The sequence below is a fragment of the Patella vulgata genome, chromosome 3 (genome assembly GCF_932274485.2).
Source record: "Patella vulgata chromosome 3, xgPatVulg1.2, whole genome shotgun sequence".
NCBI classification, from domain to species: domain Eukaryota; kingdom Metazoa; phylum Mollusca; class Gastropoda; family Patellidae; genus Patella; species Patella vulgata.
Genome location: NC_065881.2, coordinates 25,751,435 through 25,769,470, shown reverse-complemented (window position 1 = coordinate 25,769,470; position 18,036 = coordinate 25,751,435). Strand labels below are relative to the sequence as shown.

General features: G+C 34.5%; 1 protein-coding gene and 1 long non-coding RNA gene across 14 annotated transcripts in view; one reads left to right on the top strand and one right to left on the bottom strand.

Moving 5' to 3' along the window:
• LOC126814365 (transforming acidic coiled-coil-containing protein 2) overlaps positions 1 to 3,851 on the top strand; it is a 35,094-nt gene extending 31,243 nt beyond the window's left edge. For all 13 annotated transcript variants that reach the window (XR_007677565.2, XR_007677567.2, XR_007677568.2 and 10 more), the window contains 4 exons: positions 11 to 117; positions 618 to 738; positions 1,067 to 1,136; positions 1,392 to 3,851. Coding sequence is in view for 10 of the 13 variants with exons in the window: in XM_050539452.2 (XP_050395409.2) it covers positions 11 to 117; positions 618 to 738; positions 1,067 to 1,132 (294 nt within the window). In the remaining 3 variants the exon portion in view is untranslated. The remainder of the gene's footprint in view (positions 1 to 10; positions 118 to 617; positions 739 to 1,066; positions 1,137 to 1,391) is intronic.
• Positions 3,852 to 6,997: 3,146 nt separating this feature from the next.
• Positions 6,998 to 8,580, bottom strand: LOC126815207 (uncharacterized). Its single transcript, XR_007677840.2, has 4 exons — positions 8,473 to 8,580; positions 8,062 to 8,166; positions 7,263 to 7,336; positions 6,998 to 7,135 (listed from the first exon to the last, which is right to left on the bottom strand). It is a non-coding gene; the product is annotated as an uncharacterized LOC126815207 (long non-coding RNA).
• Between the last annotated feature and the right edge of the window lie 9,456 nt (positions 8,581 to 18,036).

Here is an 18,036-nt window from a genome sequence, read left to right as displayed (position 1 = left end):
TATTTTTTAGAATGAAGAAGCTTTAAAGAAATGTGTTGAAGAATATCAAGAAAAAGATAAGAAATCTAAAGCTAAGTTACAAGCTTTAAAACAACAAGCAGAAGAAAAATTAGAACAGTAAGTCTACAAAAACATCTTGATTAAACTTGAATGTTTTCAATATAATTATAAATCTAGCTAAAGATTCCAGATAAAAATTATAATTCTTGTGGAATTAACTTTCATTTTATTAGGAATAATCAGTTTGATATCCGTTACAAATTTATAAATACCTGCTAATAATCTATTAATATTTGAAATTTGCAAAACTATTCTGAGATCATTTAGCTCTCTAGCTACAGGAGAATAGACTTGGATAAAATGTGAGGCTTATATTTGGAACTTGCAAATCAATAGATTTATCTTCTCTTGCATCTTCTGCTTGTTAAATGAAAGAAACATAAACAACTATTCAATCACCTTCTTGTAAATTTTATCCTGGAGTTTAAAGGGAAGTAACTCCAATACCTTTGCATAGACCATAACCCTGCAGTTGTAGTTATTTAGTTTCAAATTAATTTATTATCTGTGATATTTATTGTAATGAATCTTCATGAATGGAATTTACCATGTTTTAGAGCACATCATGATATAGAGAAAGTGAAAAAATCAACATATACAGATATTGCTAAATTAGAAGCTGCTTTAAAGAAATCTGAAATACAAATAAAAGGATTAGAACATAGCTTAGAACAGAAGGTAATACAATTTATTATTTTTCTAAATACTATGAAATACATACTGCATTTTATTCATTAATTAAATATTTGAGGAATACAGCATTTTATCCATTAATTTAATCTTTGATGAATACTGCATTCTATTAATTGAGTAAATAGTTTATTGTTAATGCTGAAGGGTTTAATAGAAACAGGATTAAATGTTAAAAACACTATGACCGGTATTATGATTATACTGGAGGTTACCATCCAACCATCCAATATAATGATGCCAAAGTATAAAAATTTGAATCAAGTGATCTTTGCATCTGATATTTCAAACTAATAATTGTTATTTTGTTTTGTAGAAAAGAGAAAATGAAGAATTAACTAATATATGTGATGAATTGATATCTAAAGTTGGACAAAATTGAAAAGGTATGTTAAATTGGAAAAAAAAGTATGATTTAGCTGTTAATGATGTTGTTAGAACTCAAGACCTTTAATAGATATTCTTTGTATCTATTCCTTTATGTAGTTGTTCTCTCTAGTCCTGGAACTGTAAACACTGACAATATTATACATCAACATCAACATATTGATTAAATTAGTGTACAAAAACCAGGAGTAATAAAATGTAAGTCATTGATGATCATCAGCTTTTATAACAGCAATATTTTCATATGTTTTCAGGGTTTTCTTGGTGCTAAACAAAAGAAGCCAGAGACTTAATAAGTCATCATCTAAAGCATCCATTATCTATTCATCTTCATCATCTAACTTGTGATACAACTTTATTATACTGTAGTTACATACACACGCTTTATATTTGGATTGAGTCTTAAGTTTTGGGATATTTGTGCCATATTGTATTGTATAGTAAACCAGCCAGTGTTTCTATCACATAAGGTGTGAGAAGTGATCATTTTATGATGTGTTATATGGATTAAGAAATATTTTTCAGTTTTATTAATGACACCATTGCCTCTTTTTGTTAAAGAGTAAATCCGTTTCAAGTTGTTTATGAGATTGATGTTTATTATTATGATTCATTAACCGATTTGAAATTGTTTTGTTTTTGTATGGAGTGGTGCTGTGTTTATTTTATGTAATGATATTCTCATCTGTAACAACAGCTGATATTAATAAACGACTGTGTACATCTACAATATCCGGGATAAAATAACTGAATGCTTTTGTTACAGGAAATTACATGTCTAATCTCTTATATGCATTTATTTATGAAATAATTATTGTTTTGTTCATTGATAAAGTAGAATATATTTTAAAAGCATCAACAAAAATAGTATAGACTATTAGTTGATTCATACAAATACTAGGCCCCATTTGACTATAATATTTCATCACAGCAGAATAGTCTTGAATATTTTAAGACACTTTTGAAGACATTTTTAAACAATCACAAATCACTAGAGTTTTATTATTTTATTGGTAAGCTTACCCTTGAAACTTGATGTTTCTTTAAAATACAAATGTCAAACTGTATTAAATGTATAATTAATGTCAATGTCTATAAAAATTATATATAGCTTATTGAAGTGTAAAAAATATGTCACTAATTTTGAAATGAAAAAGGATTAATTAAAATATATTGTGAAGATATTATGTTTCTATGTACAGTCTTATAAGACGCCACTGGAATTCCACATTATTACAAGTTATTGTTTATGAAATTATATTTCTGTTAAATTGGTTATGTAATTATCAATTCATGATTTGATATGCCATGTTGTGCCTTGCTTTCACTATGTTAATTTGTTACTGTTTAAACCATTTTCTGAAACCATATATGTATCTTGCTAACACAATGGGTCGCTTTATTTCTTGTATAATAAATAACAACATCTTAATGTGGTTTGATTGTTTACTGCTGGTATTGAGAAGCTGTCCTCGTATTGCAAGTAACTATAGAAAGGTAACGAGCAATGTGATTGGTAGAAATATCTAGGGTGTTGAAATATGTTAGTTACAGTAATGATTATTCATTATATCATTACTATGTAATTTATATGCAATTGTGTCAGATATATTTATGTGTAATTTATTTTCATTACTAAAAATATAACATTTGTGTTTTAAGGTGCTTAAAATTGAATAAATAAACAGTATGCTACAATACATGTAAGTAAGTAATGGATTAATGTGTCAATGCACTAATAACAACTACACAACAATATAACAAAATATGATACTATAATTCACCAGAAAACAAATAATTATAGTACTTTCTGCTATTAGTTTACTGGCATTACATTGGTTTCAATATTCTGCATTGCTAATACTGGTTGAATGTGATGGAACACTTACTATAAGGCTCTTAATGTTTGGTAGTGGAAGCTGATATATTTTTTATTTTAATTAAAAGGATTAATGTTACATGTTATAAAGAGAGTGCAGTGAGACAAATTCAATTTGCATTAAAGTGGGAAAACTTCTACTTCTACACCAAGCTTATTGCAAGAAAACCAATTCATCAAATTGTATAATTTATGACATATTGTTTATTTTATGCCATTCAGGCGCTTATGTTAAGCAGATTTAATGGGTTAAGCTAGATCACTTTGTCATCTGAATACAAAGGTGCGGCTAATAAACCTGTTTAAAACCCTAGCTTGCAACCTGTCATCTAGAAAGCTTTTTGGTTACCCTGTTTCTTTTGGTTGGTTTTTTTTTTCAATGTCTGGCTTGGTTTATAGTAGTGTGGACCCTACACTCACCTTGCTTAGCTGACGTTTTTTTTAAACTGGCTTAAATATAAGTGCCTGTATGGCTTATTAGATTTAAACTTCACATGATAATTTTATTGATTTTACTAAAAGCTCATTATGTTATAATGGTCATGTTACATAGTCAGTGTGTCCATCAAAACATAAAATATATCAAGTTAAAGTCAGCATTGATTTACTAGGTACTATCAGGAGATTAAAGACATTTGATTATAATGAAAGAAAGCATGAAGATTAGCTTAGCCCGCTTCCACTTAATAATTTATTATTTTATAATATGTAGGAACATTTCCAGAAAGAAACTATATTAACTGGTTGTAATTAAAGAAATTGTATAATTTATTGTATTTGTATAATTCACTATGTAATTATTCTCTTGTATATAAAATAAAACTATAGTTCCATCTCACGTTTTCTATTGTAACTGCCGGTGATGTATTAGGACATGTAAATGACAAAAATATTGGCAAAATGTTGCTGAAACTAAAACTAGGTACAAATTTAATAGACATGCATATGCAGTTGCCATGCAAGATGCGCCCACATTTTGCAATAGATGAATGGAGAACAGGGGAAATCAATAGGATTCATCCTCTCCTTTTCCCAATGCTTCAGATTGAAGTAGAAAAAAATTGTTAAAAACCTTCACAAGTTGGGACTTGAAATAAGAGTAGGCCGTAGCGCCACTGTCCGGGCAAAATTCCCCTCATAGCACACGGTATGTCGTATGCTCGACTTCAGTCGGAGCAGAGAAGTTAAACCCCATTTCATTTCTACCAGATTCAGATGGTTTTCGGCAAAGGGGTGGGGTTACTCTCGAACTGAAGACTAAGAAATTCTAAATATCAATAGGGTTCGTCCTTGCGTGAACCAGTGCTTCACAACAAAGTTGAAAATTATCTGTTAAAAACTGTGGCCAATATCAAATTCACGAAATTTTCGGCAAAAGGAGCATAAATCTGAAACAAAAGGTCTTAAAACGCTGATTATCGATAGTGATCGACCTCTCATGACCTCAATGCTGCAAGTGTCCATAACTCTGGATGTTTATTTTGTCTTAAATATATGATAATTTGTGTTTTAAATGTCGGAGACATTGGATGATATTGAGTTAGAGCAGTGGTTCTCAACCTTTTTTTGCTACCAGCACACCTGGCTAAATATATGACAAATATTTGTATTTTGCAAAATAAAAACATGGCAAGTCATAAACTGCATACAACTGTAGACACAGACTAGTCATACACATACAATGACTCAAACTATATAGATAAAGAAAAACACAGCTATGAATTTATCAGTAGACACCAGTAAATACTCAATTAGGATCACGTGGTTTTTCGCATTTTCTTAGTAATATCTCGCGGCACACTGGTTGCGAACCACTGAGTTAGAGACTTAGCTGCATTAATTTATTTCTTCGAGGCTTGTCACAGTTGGAAATATTGATATGTGCCATGCATGTAAAATTTAATTGAAAAGTAATTAATTCCAATTCCAATTCCATTACTCATTAATTTTGAAATCTTCCATTACTCATTACATGGTCATTACTTCAAAAATATGACTACATTTCATTGCCCATTACCCCAGCCCTGGTATGGGAAGGGGGATATTTGGGTACGGCATGCTACTTTGATAGTGACAAATGGCAGTCGGGATCTTAACGGTACCAGTAGCTTCTCACGCATTACGGTTTTATGGACGTTTCCAATGCTAGAGATGCATAAAGTTGTGACCACGGCATGTTTCTTGGGCCAGTCTGCCGGTGGGAAATTGGTGACAAATAATCTTAAGTTACATGTCCACATCATTAATTCATTATAATAATACAAACTAATTCAATCTTGATTATCAGCTGCTCAGCCTTTATTGCAATGAGGTTTCATAGCAGACGACGATGCAACTGTCTTGTTATTATACATTATGGATCTGAATCATCGTCCCACTCCCTGTCCCATCTATCTCCATTCGATCGACCTATAATGCAACATCCCAATCTTGAACCGGCATTTCCCGCCCTCTTGCTTTCCGCATTCATACCACGACCCAAATCATCGGGCTTCTCATGAATCTGAATTATAACACACATAACAGTAAATATTACAACACATCGAGGGTTTAGAACATAATTGTGATAGGTCAGTATATCAAGCATTGTGACTTATCACAATTATGTTCTAAACCCTCGACATGTAAATCACCTGTTGACCTCTCACACACACACACTCAAGTTCGAACAAGGAATTTCGGGTTTCGTCCCATCCGAAAGGCTACGCACATTATCATTGTCACTACCAACTAGGCGCCACTCATGACAAGTTATAGACCGGGAGCCCAGGGGGTCAACCTAGCTGAAAAGTGTACTAATTTTCTCATATATATGGTATCAATGTATGTATATCTGGTATCATCAGAATGTAAGTCTGCCGGGTTTCTGGTGGTGGGTGTGGTATTCCACGCCCTAAATGCCATGATCCCCAACTAGGCAGACATACATTCTGATGATACCAGATATACATACATTGATACCATATAGGAGAAAATTGGTAGACTTTTCAGCTAGGTTAACCCCCTGGGCTCCTGCTCTATTAGAACCAGCTTTAAAAAGATCTGAGGGTTATTTTCGGCCACGTCAAGATTTGAACCCCGCAAAGAATCGTTTTCACGAAGTAATTATCAGCTCATTTATAATACCCGTAATTAATTCAAGAGTGCACAACTGTTGAATAAGATACATGGTAATTGATTAGGTCATCAATACATATTTTAAAATATCATAATACCAGATTTAGAGAATGGGTAAATAAAATGAAAATATACTCTTCTGCAACAACCAGGCTACTGAAGATGGCTATATACCATGCAATGTGCCACGGGGGACATTTTGCTCTGAATTCCATGCAACTGCGTGTCTCTCGTCCCATCCGAACGACTAGACACTCTTCCTTGACAGGCCCTACATCTTGCAACATTTACAATGTGAAATCACACTGGAAAACCCCGGGGAACCTTTTCTCGGTCAACACCGGGATCGAACTCCAGTGCAGTATGGGCACAGGAAAGGGAAATGTATTTAGTAAAAGAGGCGCGCTGAATGGAAAGGGCCATAGATAGACACAGTAACCTAAAGGTGGCCAAGGTAGTATATCGACGTAAACCACTTTACTTACAACTACTGCACGACCAAGGACTGAACGAGGACCTGTTAACGTAGGTAGATATGCCGAAAAGGCCGTGTAGATATTTCCATTTTTATCTTGTAAAACATTTCCTAAATCACCAACATGTCTGTAAAGTAAATGTGATATTTACGTAAGATACAATCAACGAAGTGTGTATAATCATTACATGTATATACAAAACACACTGAGTACAGACTACTATATTTTACTAGAGGAATATACTTATTTGACTCTAAAGATGTGAATTGGCTAGCATACAAAAAATTCTAGAGCAGCACCAAATAAGGCATGACACTAAGAGTTTGATGAATTACCTTTCACGAGAAAATCTCCCACCGTGGTTTCTATTGAAAGGATTATAATGAGAGCCAGTGCTTGTGCAGCCTTCCGACAAATCACCATATTCATGAATATGAAATCCATGAGCAATGATGCCAGTATCGGCTGGCAGTCCTGTTAAATCTACCATTATCTCCAAACTACCAATAGGCCAACATCCCCAACCCTAAATTAAATCATAAAGTAAATCATAAAATAACGATGGTCGCCAAATGGATATTTGTATAATTTATCAAGGAATAATTCCTCTAGTGCGTGATGTCATTAGCCCAAATTTCAAAGAGATAACTTACCACCCTTTGTCTAAAATCTACTGTACCCCGAACAGAATTCCCAGATGTCGGCTCCATATTACAAGTGGCATAAACTATAAAAGACAAATATAACCTGAGATTTATTTGATATCTACATCTAGATAAACCTAAACGTAACCCCGAAATTTTTTTCAGGATGAGAATGTGTTCATATTAATAGCTTTTTATTATTATGTATAGTTCCGCTGATACAGCGGGCTAATTCCAGAAGGAACATATTATTATAATATATGTGTGTGCCTTTTGCCAATCCAGAACATGTGACTGTCTTCTGAAACACCTCTACTTACTATAGATCCCTACGCCCAAATAACAGCTATCTAGTCGTTCGGATTGGACGAAAAACCGAGGTCCCGTGAATACATTGTCGTGCACGTAAAAGATCCCTTGCCAGTTGGAATTCGATATAAGAGTAAGTCGTAGTGCCGATGCCCGGGCAAAATTTGCCTCATAGCACACTGTATGGCGTATGTCCGTTTCCATTAGCCCAGCCGGGAGCAAAACAGTAGGAAGTTAAACCCCATTTCATTTCATTTCATTTTCTACGCCCAAACAGCCACACCATCATGTAAGACAGCTTATCAAGCGCTCTGCATTATGGTACACACAAGGACAGCTGACAAGTCGTTCGGATGGGACGAAATTTCTTAACCCGAAAGGACGTCATCTTAAATTAGGGGTCAATCCAAGTTTCAAGAAGAAGAATCCGAGCCAAAGCGGGGAAATTCATCATTCCATTAAAATCATTTTGTTATTTCTGTCGAACAGTTGTATTTACCTGTTTGAGGTACACAGAATGTTGACAAGACTGGAACTAGTTGCAGCGTCAAGAATAGAGCTATTAACAGATAGTTCATCATAGTTAATTCTATAGTGTAGAGTCCTGAAAATAACAGAAAACCAACATCTAAGGATCGTAACAAAACCATTTTGTAATCCACATAAAGTCTCAGGCCGTCATTCATACGATATCACAGAATGCCACTCTAAGAACACTTTGCGCTTAATATAGAAATGTAATTGCATAATTATGAGTCCCAGATGACATGCACATGCGTCAAACTGTTTTATATACAGAATATCCGATGCAGTATCTACAATCAACAAGATAGCATGGAATCACATTCCAAGCTATACCTTTAAACTGAAATAAAAAATTAAAACCGTTTTAGCATTGTTTAATTCTTACCCGTGTAAGGCTTTCGGGATTTTCTTAAGTTCTTTAACTGATGACAAACTTCTGCGAACTATTACTGCTTCCACACAACAAAGACAACGTCAAGAATAGACATGCGTCAAATGTTATTAATAGCTCCAAGGCCTTTATGTAAGTTGTCATTATTGTCACATTATATTGTTTAAAAGATAAATCTATACCGTACTGAAGTTGAAATCAAATAATTTAAATCATTTTGCATTTACATCTTTTTTGACTTTTAATATTTAAATAAACGGTATAATACAATAGTAGTAGACAGTAATCAGGAAATGTCAAGTATTATAAGTAATGCAATTTACTAAGTTTTTAAATGCTGATTATGGTTTAAACAAATAATATATCAATTTTATACATAAAAATAAAATATAAACCTTATAACTCTGTCTCGATCTTTATATTCAATTTGTTTTTACAAATATATTTTCTAGGAGACAATAATTTTGAGAATTAATCCAAAGTAATAAAGTACATGTATTTCTAAGATGGCGATATGGCCATATAGGATTTGTATTTCCTCTTAAATTAACAATTCTCAAATTTAGATATATTATACTGCTGATCATTCAACATTTCAAGCCCAGTACATATTATGGCTAAATGGTAACTACCACATCGAAATCTCGTTGAGGCCACCCTAAATTGTTAAATGCTAATAATATTGCCAGTTGGTTATTTTGCATGTTCTATCATAGGCCATCTTCATTAACCCAGTCGGAGCAGAACAATATGACGTTAAACCTCATTTCATTTCATTTCTATTATAGCTTCATATGGACGATAAGAATCTAGCCCAGAATCACCATTTAATTCATCAAACATTTCTGATCACAACATTTAGCTTATCTATATCTAAATAAATGAAATGAAATGGGGTTTTACGTCCAACTATTTTGCTCCGACCTTATATCTAAATAAGTGTAAAGTATATCAACTACATGTAGTTCCCATACATATGCAAAACCATAAATGCATAAAATAAGTTTGACTTTAGAAACCGAGGTAATCCACCCTGTCACATCTAAATCTACTAGTATACTGGCTTAACGTAACATATCCTCTGATTTCTATACTTTGGCATTGCCAACAATTTCAAAGAGTGCTTGATGCAATTAAGATTAAAATCATGCATAAAGGTATTCGTCCCAATTCGCCATAAATGACAGCGTTACTTGTATTAGATTTAACACACAATCATGATTAACAAAATTTGCTTCATTCTTAATTGATTCATAACACCAGATACCATTAGCATAATGGGTACAATCATTCGACCAAATAATGGTAACCCGTTGGTTATATCTAGTTCACATCTTTTTTTTATATAAAACATGGTATCATATTCTATGGCTTTCTATATACTGATGTATGGGTTGCTAATCGTCAATATGGAATTCGATAAAAGAGTAGGCCGTATTGCCGCTGTGCAAAATTTCACTCATAGCACACTGCCCGTCTTCATTATACTAGTCGGACGTTAAAATCCATTTCATTTCATTTGGAGGCATGAAAATAAGGTATGATATTAATGGGAGCATGAATTTGCCGATCCGGTAACATAAAATAAAGTACGGCGTTGGCCTAACTATTCGATAAATCAATGTATGGCGACCTTGAAATATATTACCCATGGGCTTCTCCTTGTCTTGTAATTACAAGATTATCAGATTTTTTTTTTCATTTAATGACCCTAATGGTCTTCCGTAATAAACTCATCTCGTGAGCAATGAGGCGTGATTGTTATTAGTTCGCAATACATCTGCAATGAAAATGTTTGAAAACTTTGACAAACTAGAATACAGTTCTGATATTTTTTCCACATTTCAAGTCTTGAGTTTGTTTAGCCAGTTGATTTTCTTGTGTTTTGATATAAAGGGCTTGAAGCTTCGCTGTCCTGACTTTAATATAAAATAACTAGGAAACAATGAAGCAATTAATATCTAAGCCAGAACTGCGCAGCTACGACTGCTATGCGCCATTATTTTGGATTTTCATCCATTATTTTGTTTATTGTACTGTGTAATGAAAAGCACATAGATACCAATATATAGGCATTACAGGCACAGCTGGTAGGCCTATAAATGTATTTGAGCCCCCGCCCCTCCTTTTCAGTTGTTGTCGCCAAATGACTTTAACTTAAATATACCCCCCCCTCCCCCGCGTAATCTAAGTATAATTTTTACGTATTCCATTTTTTGCACACATAACATTTATAAATTCTATTTGATCTTGTCAACCGTGGCAGCTACACTGGCTATATATTCAGCATAACGAGTTTATGTGACATACGTGACTTTTCCTAGGTAATATATCAGTCATTTTATGTGGAAAACATGATCAACTTTTTTATATGAATTTATTAGACCAAGGTCTTCTATTTTTTGCGTAGATTCCGAATCTGGAACCTGTTTCTCGAAATCTTAACTAAAGATAAAATCCAAATTTTAGTAGATACATGTACTTCAATTTTTATTGATTAAGCACTAAAATCAATCTAATATTATCCAATCAAATTACTAAAATTTGGATTTTTATCTTAGTTAAAATTTCGTGAAAGAGGCCCCTGGGTGTTGATTAGGCGTTTGAGGGGGCGTTTTCGAGGGAAAATGCGATTATTTTGATGTAGATTAAACGCACCAATTATTTTGCAAGAAGCTGAAAAACTTATGATCGAACAAGATGACCCTGCAATACATGGCTGAAATGAAGATTTACGATTTGAATGGGTATCTGAAACATATTAAAAGGATATAAGCACGCTGTTGATCAACAATCGGATTAATCTTCTTGCTTATCCGGTCAGTTTTGAACCAAATGATTTCTGTCACCAAAAAAACATTGCCCCCCCCCCCCCCACAAATAATGTGGATCTTATACACATACCCCCCCCCCCTCCACACACGCACACCTGCAACCACCCTCCCCACCTCCCCACAAATTAATACATCTCTAGGACATTCCTAGAAAATGGTCTAGAAAAACTTAGTCAGATAAATTCACACCTCAAGTGGAGATTCAGCCACCGGACTATTCTGGAAGTTGTACTACATCCTGCAAAAATGTATAAAATTGTACGAGGAGTCTTTAGTTTAGCTAAACATGTTATTTTACTACTTTAAATTTTCATTTATTGACATCGATGATATAAATATAAGTTCGGGGATATTTGCATTATTTTAAATTTAAAACAATGCAGGGGAGGTAATTCAGAAATGCGTGGTTTTAGTGCTGGAGTAAGACTAGTCAGTTTCCTTTCGTGTGTTAAAAATGAAGTTGTACATAGGTGAAAAGTAATAATTTCACACGAAATATCTGAAATAATGCAAACAATCCATCTCAGGTGTATGTAATTGCCCTGTTTCATGCACAAAATTACCTAGAATCCAGTAAATTACTCACGAAAATGACGTCACAGCCAACAGATTCATTTAAACATACATTATGCAAGAGCTAAATCTACTTATTTAGGCTTCAGATGTTATAAAAATTATTAATAAGACCTTTATTTATATAAAAAGCTCCAAATCGTCTCTGTAAACACTCGGATGGCTTGGATACAGCTTGGATTTAAACAGTCGTCCATTTAAAATTAAATCAAGAAATGGCCGACCAAGCTAACGTTTACTGTTAGTCACTGAAGTCAATACCGGAAACTAGTGAGTAAACCCCTACCTAGCGAGGGTATCATAGCCATTGAGATTGTTAACATTGTTACTTGATAATCCAGAATATGTGGGTTGAGTTATCGTCTGTCAATCAAATGATCGGCAATTCTCGTAGACGGTTCGGATACAGTTGATGCCTATTACTAGTCCAAACTAGAATAAAGGAATTTGACTAAAATTTTCAATATTTTCTTTTTTTATCATCTATTTTTGAATTATTATAGCAAGAATGGCCAACTCTTTATTAAATTCTTACCTAATGTATCTTTAATCACTCGCAGAAAAAAATCTCACGTTGGACTATTTGTGATCTTAAACATTTATGATCATAGATTGTTAAAATAAAATTATTGGCCAAACAGACAGTTTCATTACGCGTAACAGAACGCAGGTTATATAACAACTCTTCCAGATCTTAGTGTAGACCCAGAGCTTCTCCTTTGGATAAATTAGTCCCGAAATGACCTAGTTTGTGTCGAGTGGACGTTAAACCCCATTTCTCTCTCTCTCTCCCTTTGGATAAAATTCACCTTTGGCGCTTCCCTGCAAAGACATTACATTTAAACCGATAAAGCTGTCGTGGCAGAGAACAAACAAAAAAGGCCATAGTTGTTGCCAGGGCGGGTTTAAACTTGCATTTGAATCCTGACTGAAAATGTCACTGGGGCCCTTGCACTCAACTGGCCATTTGCGGGATTTTCGGCATATGCCACGTGGTTGCCTTACCGTAGATGCTAAAATTATATATTCCCCTTGTTATACTCTACCGTAACATATGCCATATTTATTTATGCTACACTTTTGTTTTGGTTGGGGGGGGGGGGGCGGTGGGTGACCGAATGGTTAGCGTGTGTGCGCTGTATCATAAGGTCTGTCATTGAGTTAACTGGCGTGGTTTCGATTACATGGGTGTGCGTGAAAAGGACTAGGGTGGCCTGTCCAACCACGTGGGTTTTCTCCGGTTTCCCCCACTGCTAAAGACCCCTAGTGTTAGTCCTAAAATAACCTGGTTTATGTGTGTGTGTGTGTGTCTCTCTCTCCGTCTCTCTCCTCCCTACACACATTTTAACGGCTAATTCGGAGACCCTTTTGATATTGGAGCCCAAGGCTGTAGCCCAGTCAGCTCTTTCTTTATCCGGCCCTTGCTCCTACATTGAATGGAAGGCATGCTTGACATGTTTAGTCATTTAAAAGACCAAACAGAAACTTTACCTGATAAATGGTGAAAAGAATGTATGATATATATGTTCATTCCCACGTGTCGTTTTCATTGACAATGGGTGGATAAATTCAACTTAACAATGCATAAATGTAATCATATAGAGAATCTCCTACGAGTGAATTTAATAATCAAATTCATGGAAAGCGATATCGATTAGTAGATTATAAAATTTACCACACACGCGACAGCTACTGTAGAATGTGTTATTGGGTGATAAATACAATATACAATAGTATTGTCGTATATTTGTTCCAAAGTTATACCACCCTTGATTCAGACAGAAACATTTCTCGTTAAGGGCAAGGTAAAGTGACACCATCCATAGGCGTAGGATGTCAAAGTAATTCAGGGGGGCATAAGAGAAAATTGCCCGAAATCAATACCGGTTTTTCGGGCATACATATCATAAGAGAGCTTCGGGCATATTTTCGGGCATGCAGTGGACAAGAAAAAGACGAGAAAATACTTTTCGGGCAGTATGGATCTCATAGAAATAAGTTAGTTATATTTTTTCTCTAAACGTTAATAGAAAAAAAAGGTCGTCGAATTTTTCATTGCCCGAAAATAATTTTTTTTTTTGGGGGGGGGGGGGGGGGCAAATGCCACCCCTGCCCCCCCCCCCCGGCTCCTACGCCTATGACACCATCTAGTTACAAACTAGTCTCGACATCAACATAATATTTTCTAACATAGAGCAGTGGCCATTGGAGACCAAGCTGGTGTAAATCAAAATTCTAAATAATACCTTATTTTGTAGGTTGTCAGTCGACGTGGTTTGAAAATAGACGTAGTGTCTGTAGTAAAAATGGTAAAAATTCTTGCCACTTTCCATTGCTCTACAATTTAACATCACGAGGGTCACACCAGTAAAAGTGTACATTATATATACAAAACAGGGACTTGGGTGGAAAGGAAGTGGGAGAGGGAAGAATCTTCTGAAAGATCACTGGGTTTTTATTCCACACCAATGAAGTAATAACCACCTACGTTTCAGAAAGCCAATTATTTGCTTAATTCAAACACATGTATGATACTAACAGCCCTACGGCATTTATAAAAGGTGTGTTTGTTGAAACATGCAAATACTCGGCGCTAATTTAATGTGGAAAAATATACACGAATTTTGCCGTTATACAATAAATATTTGTTGGCGCTGACATCTCCCAGAAAATGTTTTTCATAACTTTATTAAGATAGCTTACAACCCAGGGTTATTACGTTTTTGTACTGGAAAGTTATCATCAGATCTATTTGACATTTGTATGTATTAGTTTATTTAGTAGGACAACATTTATCAATTTGTATGAATAGTTTCACTAAAGACGGCCACGTATTTTCTATGTGTGTATGGTTTTAAAAAACCCCCAACGGTTTACCGACTGATAATACAAAAGTCTTCGATATAGCAATAGCTTGAACTTATTATGAAAATAATTAAACTTAAGTTTATATTTGAATTTTGTTTTAATATAATATCATAAATAGAAGTCAGTGAGCAAGACACTGGTTAGCTAGCCACTAGGTCTCGGGAGAGGCTCAAGAAAGTTCCTAGGGATTTTCTGATTGGCCTCTCCTTGTCAGTGGTGCTGGGCAGAAGGCCGGACACTGAACAGTGTCTAGTCGTTCGAATGGTACGAAAGACCGTGGTCCTGCATACACATTTTGACAGTTGGAATTCGGAATAAGAGTACAGTCCGTAGTTATGCTGTCCAGCCAAACTTGTATTCACAGCACACAGTATGGCATATGTCCGCCTACATTGGTCCAATCAGTGCAAAAAAAGCGGGACGTTAAAACACAAACCCCATCTCATCTCATTCGTGACGCCCCCCCCCCTCCTTTTTTTTAGCGAGGTATCGAAACTAGAAACCCAATCGAAATAATCAGATATGGAATGTTTGTTAAATGTTGACCTTGGTGTATTTATATATAATCTAATGGTTTATTTTGTACAAATAGTTTTGACTTACATACGAATTTAAAACTAAAATAACTACTTATCGACGATACAGTATAGGAAGTGTAGTTTCCTTTTATACCCTCTAGTATTGAAATTTTATTGACAATGATCGAAAGATAAAAATTTAAATCACGATTTCGGTTAATCATCATTAAAAACGTTCATAAATGGCCAGGAGCATAATCAATTACGTCTAATTATCATTTATGACGACTTTTAATCAAAAAAAAGGAGGAAGAACCAAGATAACCCCCCCAAAGGACACCTAAACGCGTGTTTAGGGATATAAAACGGATTGGTTTAGTTACTGGAATTTTTATATTCTTTTATTTAAATCCTTATTCACAATATAAAAAAACCCATAAATATTCTTACTTTTCTACAGACAGTTCATATTGTCTTAAAACAGAAATGAAATGAAATATGGTTTAACATCCTACTGTTCTGGGGGCTGTTTCATGAAATTTTAACTAAGATAAAATCCAAATTTTAGTAATCTGATTGGATACTATTAGATTGATTTTAGTGCTTAGCCAATCAAAATTGAAGTATCTACTAAAATTTGGATTTTATCTATAGTTAAGATTTCGAGAAACAGGACCCTGTTCTGACTGGGTTAATAAAGACGGGCTTACGCCATGCAGTGTGCTATGCTGGACTACAGTTGAACAATAAGCTTATGGGTCATTCCATGTCAAGAGGGCCAGGGTGGGAAATCGACCCCCTCGAAAAAATCTGGAAAAAATATACGTTTTCTGATGACCTTCCTTCCGTCTCGATTTCATTTCCGGGGGTATCTTTTTGAAATTTTGTACAAACATCAACCTATTATAGTATTTTATTTTCTGATGTATTGAAACTTTGTACAAACATCAACCTATTATAGTATTTTATTTTCTGATGTATAAGGGCCATTCCATGTCAAGTGGATCACTTTTCAGAAATTTGGGAAATCCACCCCCTCGAAAAAATCTGGAAAACATATATGTTATTGTACATGTCAAAACTAGAAACTGTGCAAAATTTGTGGTCGGTAGCTTGAAAATTGACTGAGATACGGGCATTTGAGTTTCATGAGTTACCGATGAGTTTTCGAAACAAAATATGTATCAATAATTGGCTTCGAATATGGTTTTAGACACACATTTTCGAAAATGGCCTCGTATTTTCGAGCCGATAGAACCCATAGACGAGCACATAAAAATCTGAAACTTTGTGTGATTATACAATTTGAATTTGACCATGTGACCTTGAGATGAACTTTCATGAAAAATTTAGCTCGACATGTTTTCTACACAATGTCAAACAATTGGAGGTACAATATCTTTTATAAACATGCAAAATCAACTTATATATATTCACACTTGAAGCTGAAAATCAGTGTCTTTGAACTTAAAGCAGGATTATGTTCACGGATAAGCTCTGACGATACATAGTAACCTGCTGCAGACTTTCCTAAAGATAGATAACTATGATTCAAACAGCAAACACCCTCTTTTCCCATCCCAGAAATACCTATTCCAGCAATTTTGACCTATCGGTTAGTTGGTTATGGTCTTTTGAATAATAGCGGCCACGCCCATTTTGTTGGGTGGCCCGTATCTTAGGAACTGTTAGTCGGATCAAGCTAAAATGTGGAATTTCAGCCCTATAATAAGCATATTTCAGCAAAATCGAAATGGGTAGCCTACGGTTTAACATATGTTGGAGACATTAGTACAAACTATAATTACACCAAGTTTCAGAATTTTAGGTGCTCATCTACCGGGTTCTTTCGGCTCGAAAATACGAGGCAATTTTCGAAAATTTGTGTCTAAAACTATATTCGAGGCCAATGTTCTGGGAACATAGTGACGACTGATGCGTTGTCATATGTTTCTTATGTAGTACTGCCGGCAGTCTCTGGATAGGCCAAAATATGGGCCTATATCTATTACCTTGTAGCTCCTGGAGCATACAAAATCCAGAAAATATACAATTACACAAAATTGTTTTCGGTTTTCATGGCCAAGATTCGTAATCTACACAAAAAGTTCTCTAAAACTAACTAATTTGGGTTGTATATCTTTACTAGAAAGGAAAAATCGAGATATCTGAAACTAGAGTCAATTATTGATACATATTTTGTTTCGAAAACCTATCGGTAACTCATGAAACTCAAATGCCCGTATCTCAGTCAATTTTCAAGCTTTATACAACAAATTTTGCAGTTTCTAGTTTTGACTACAATAACATGTATTTTTTCCAGATTTTTTCGAGGGGTGGATTTCCCAAATTTCTGAAAAGTGATCCACTTGACATGGAATGGCCCTTATACATCAGAAAATAAAATACTATAATAGGTTGATGTTTGTACAAAATTTCAAAAAGATACCCCCGGAAATGAAATCGAGACGGAAGGAAGGTCATCAAAAAATAAAATAATAGGTTGATGAATGTAAAAGACAGTGTTATAAAGGTATCTTGAACAGTTTCTGAGATATGCTCTAGAATAATAATTATATACCAAAATCTAAGTCAAAGATGTAGTAAAAATTCAAAAATCGTTCAACAGAGATATTTATTTCCATGGAAAAACAAAAATGATTAAATCCGAAAAAGCTCTAATTATTAGCAAAAGGCACAACTTCCATCACAGGTTAATGTTTTTACAAAGTTTCATGAATATATCTTAATTGGTTCATGAGATA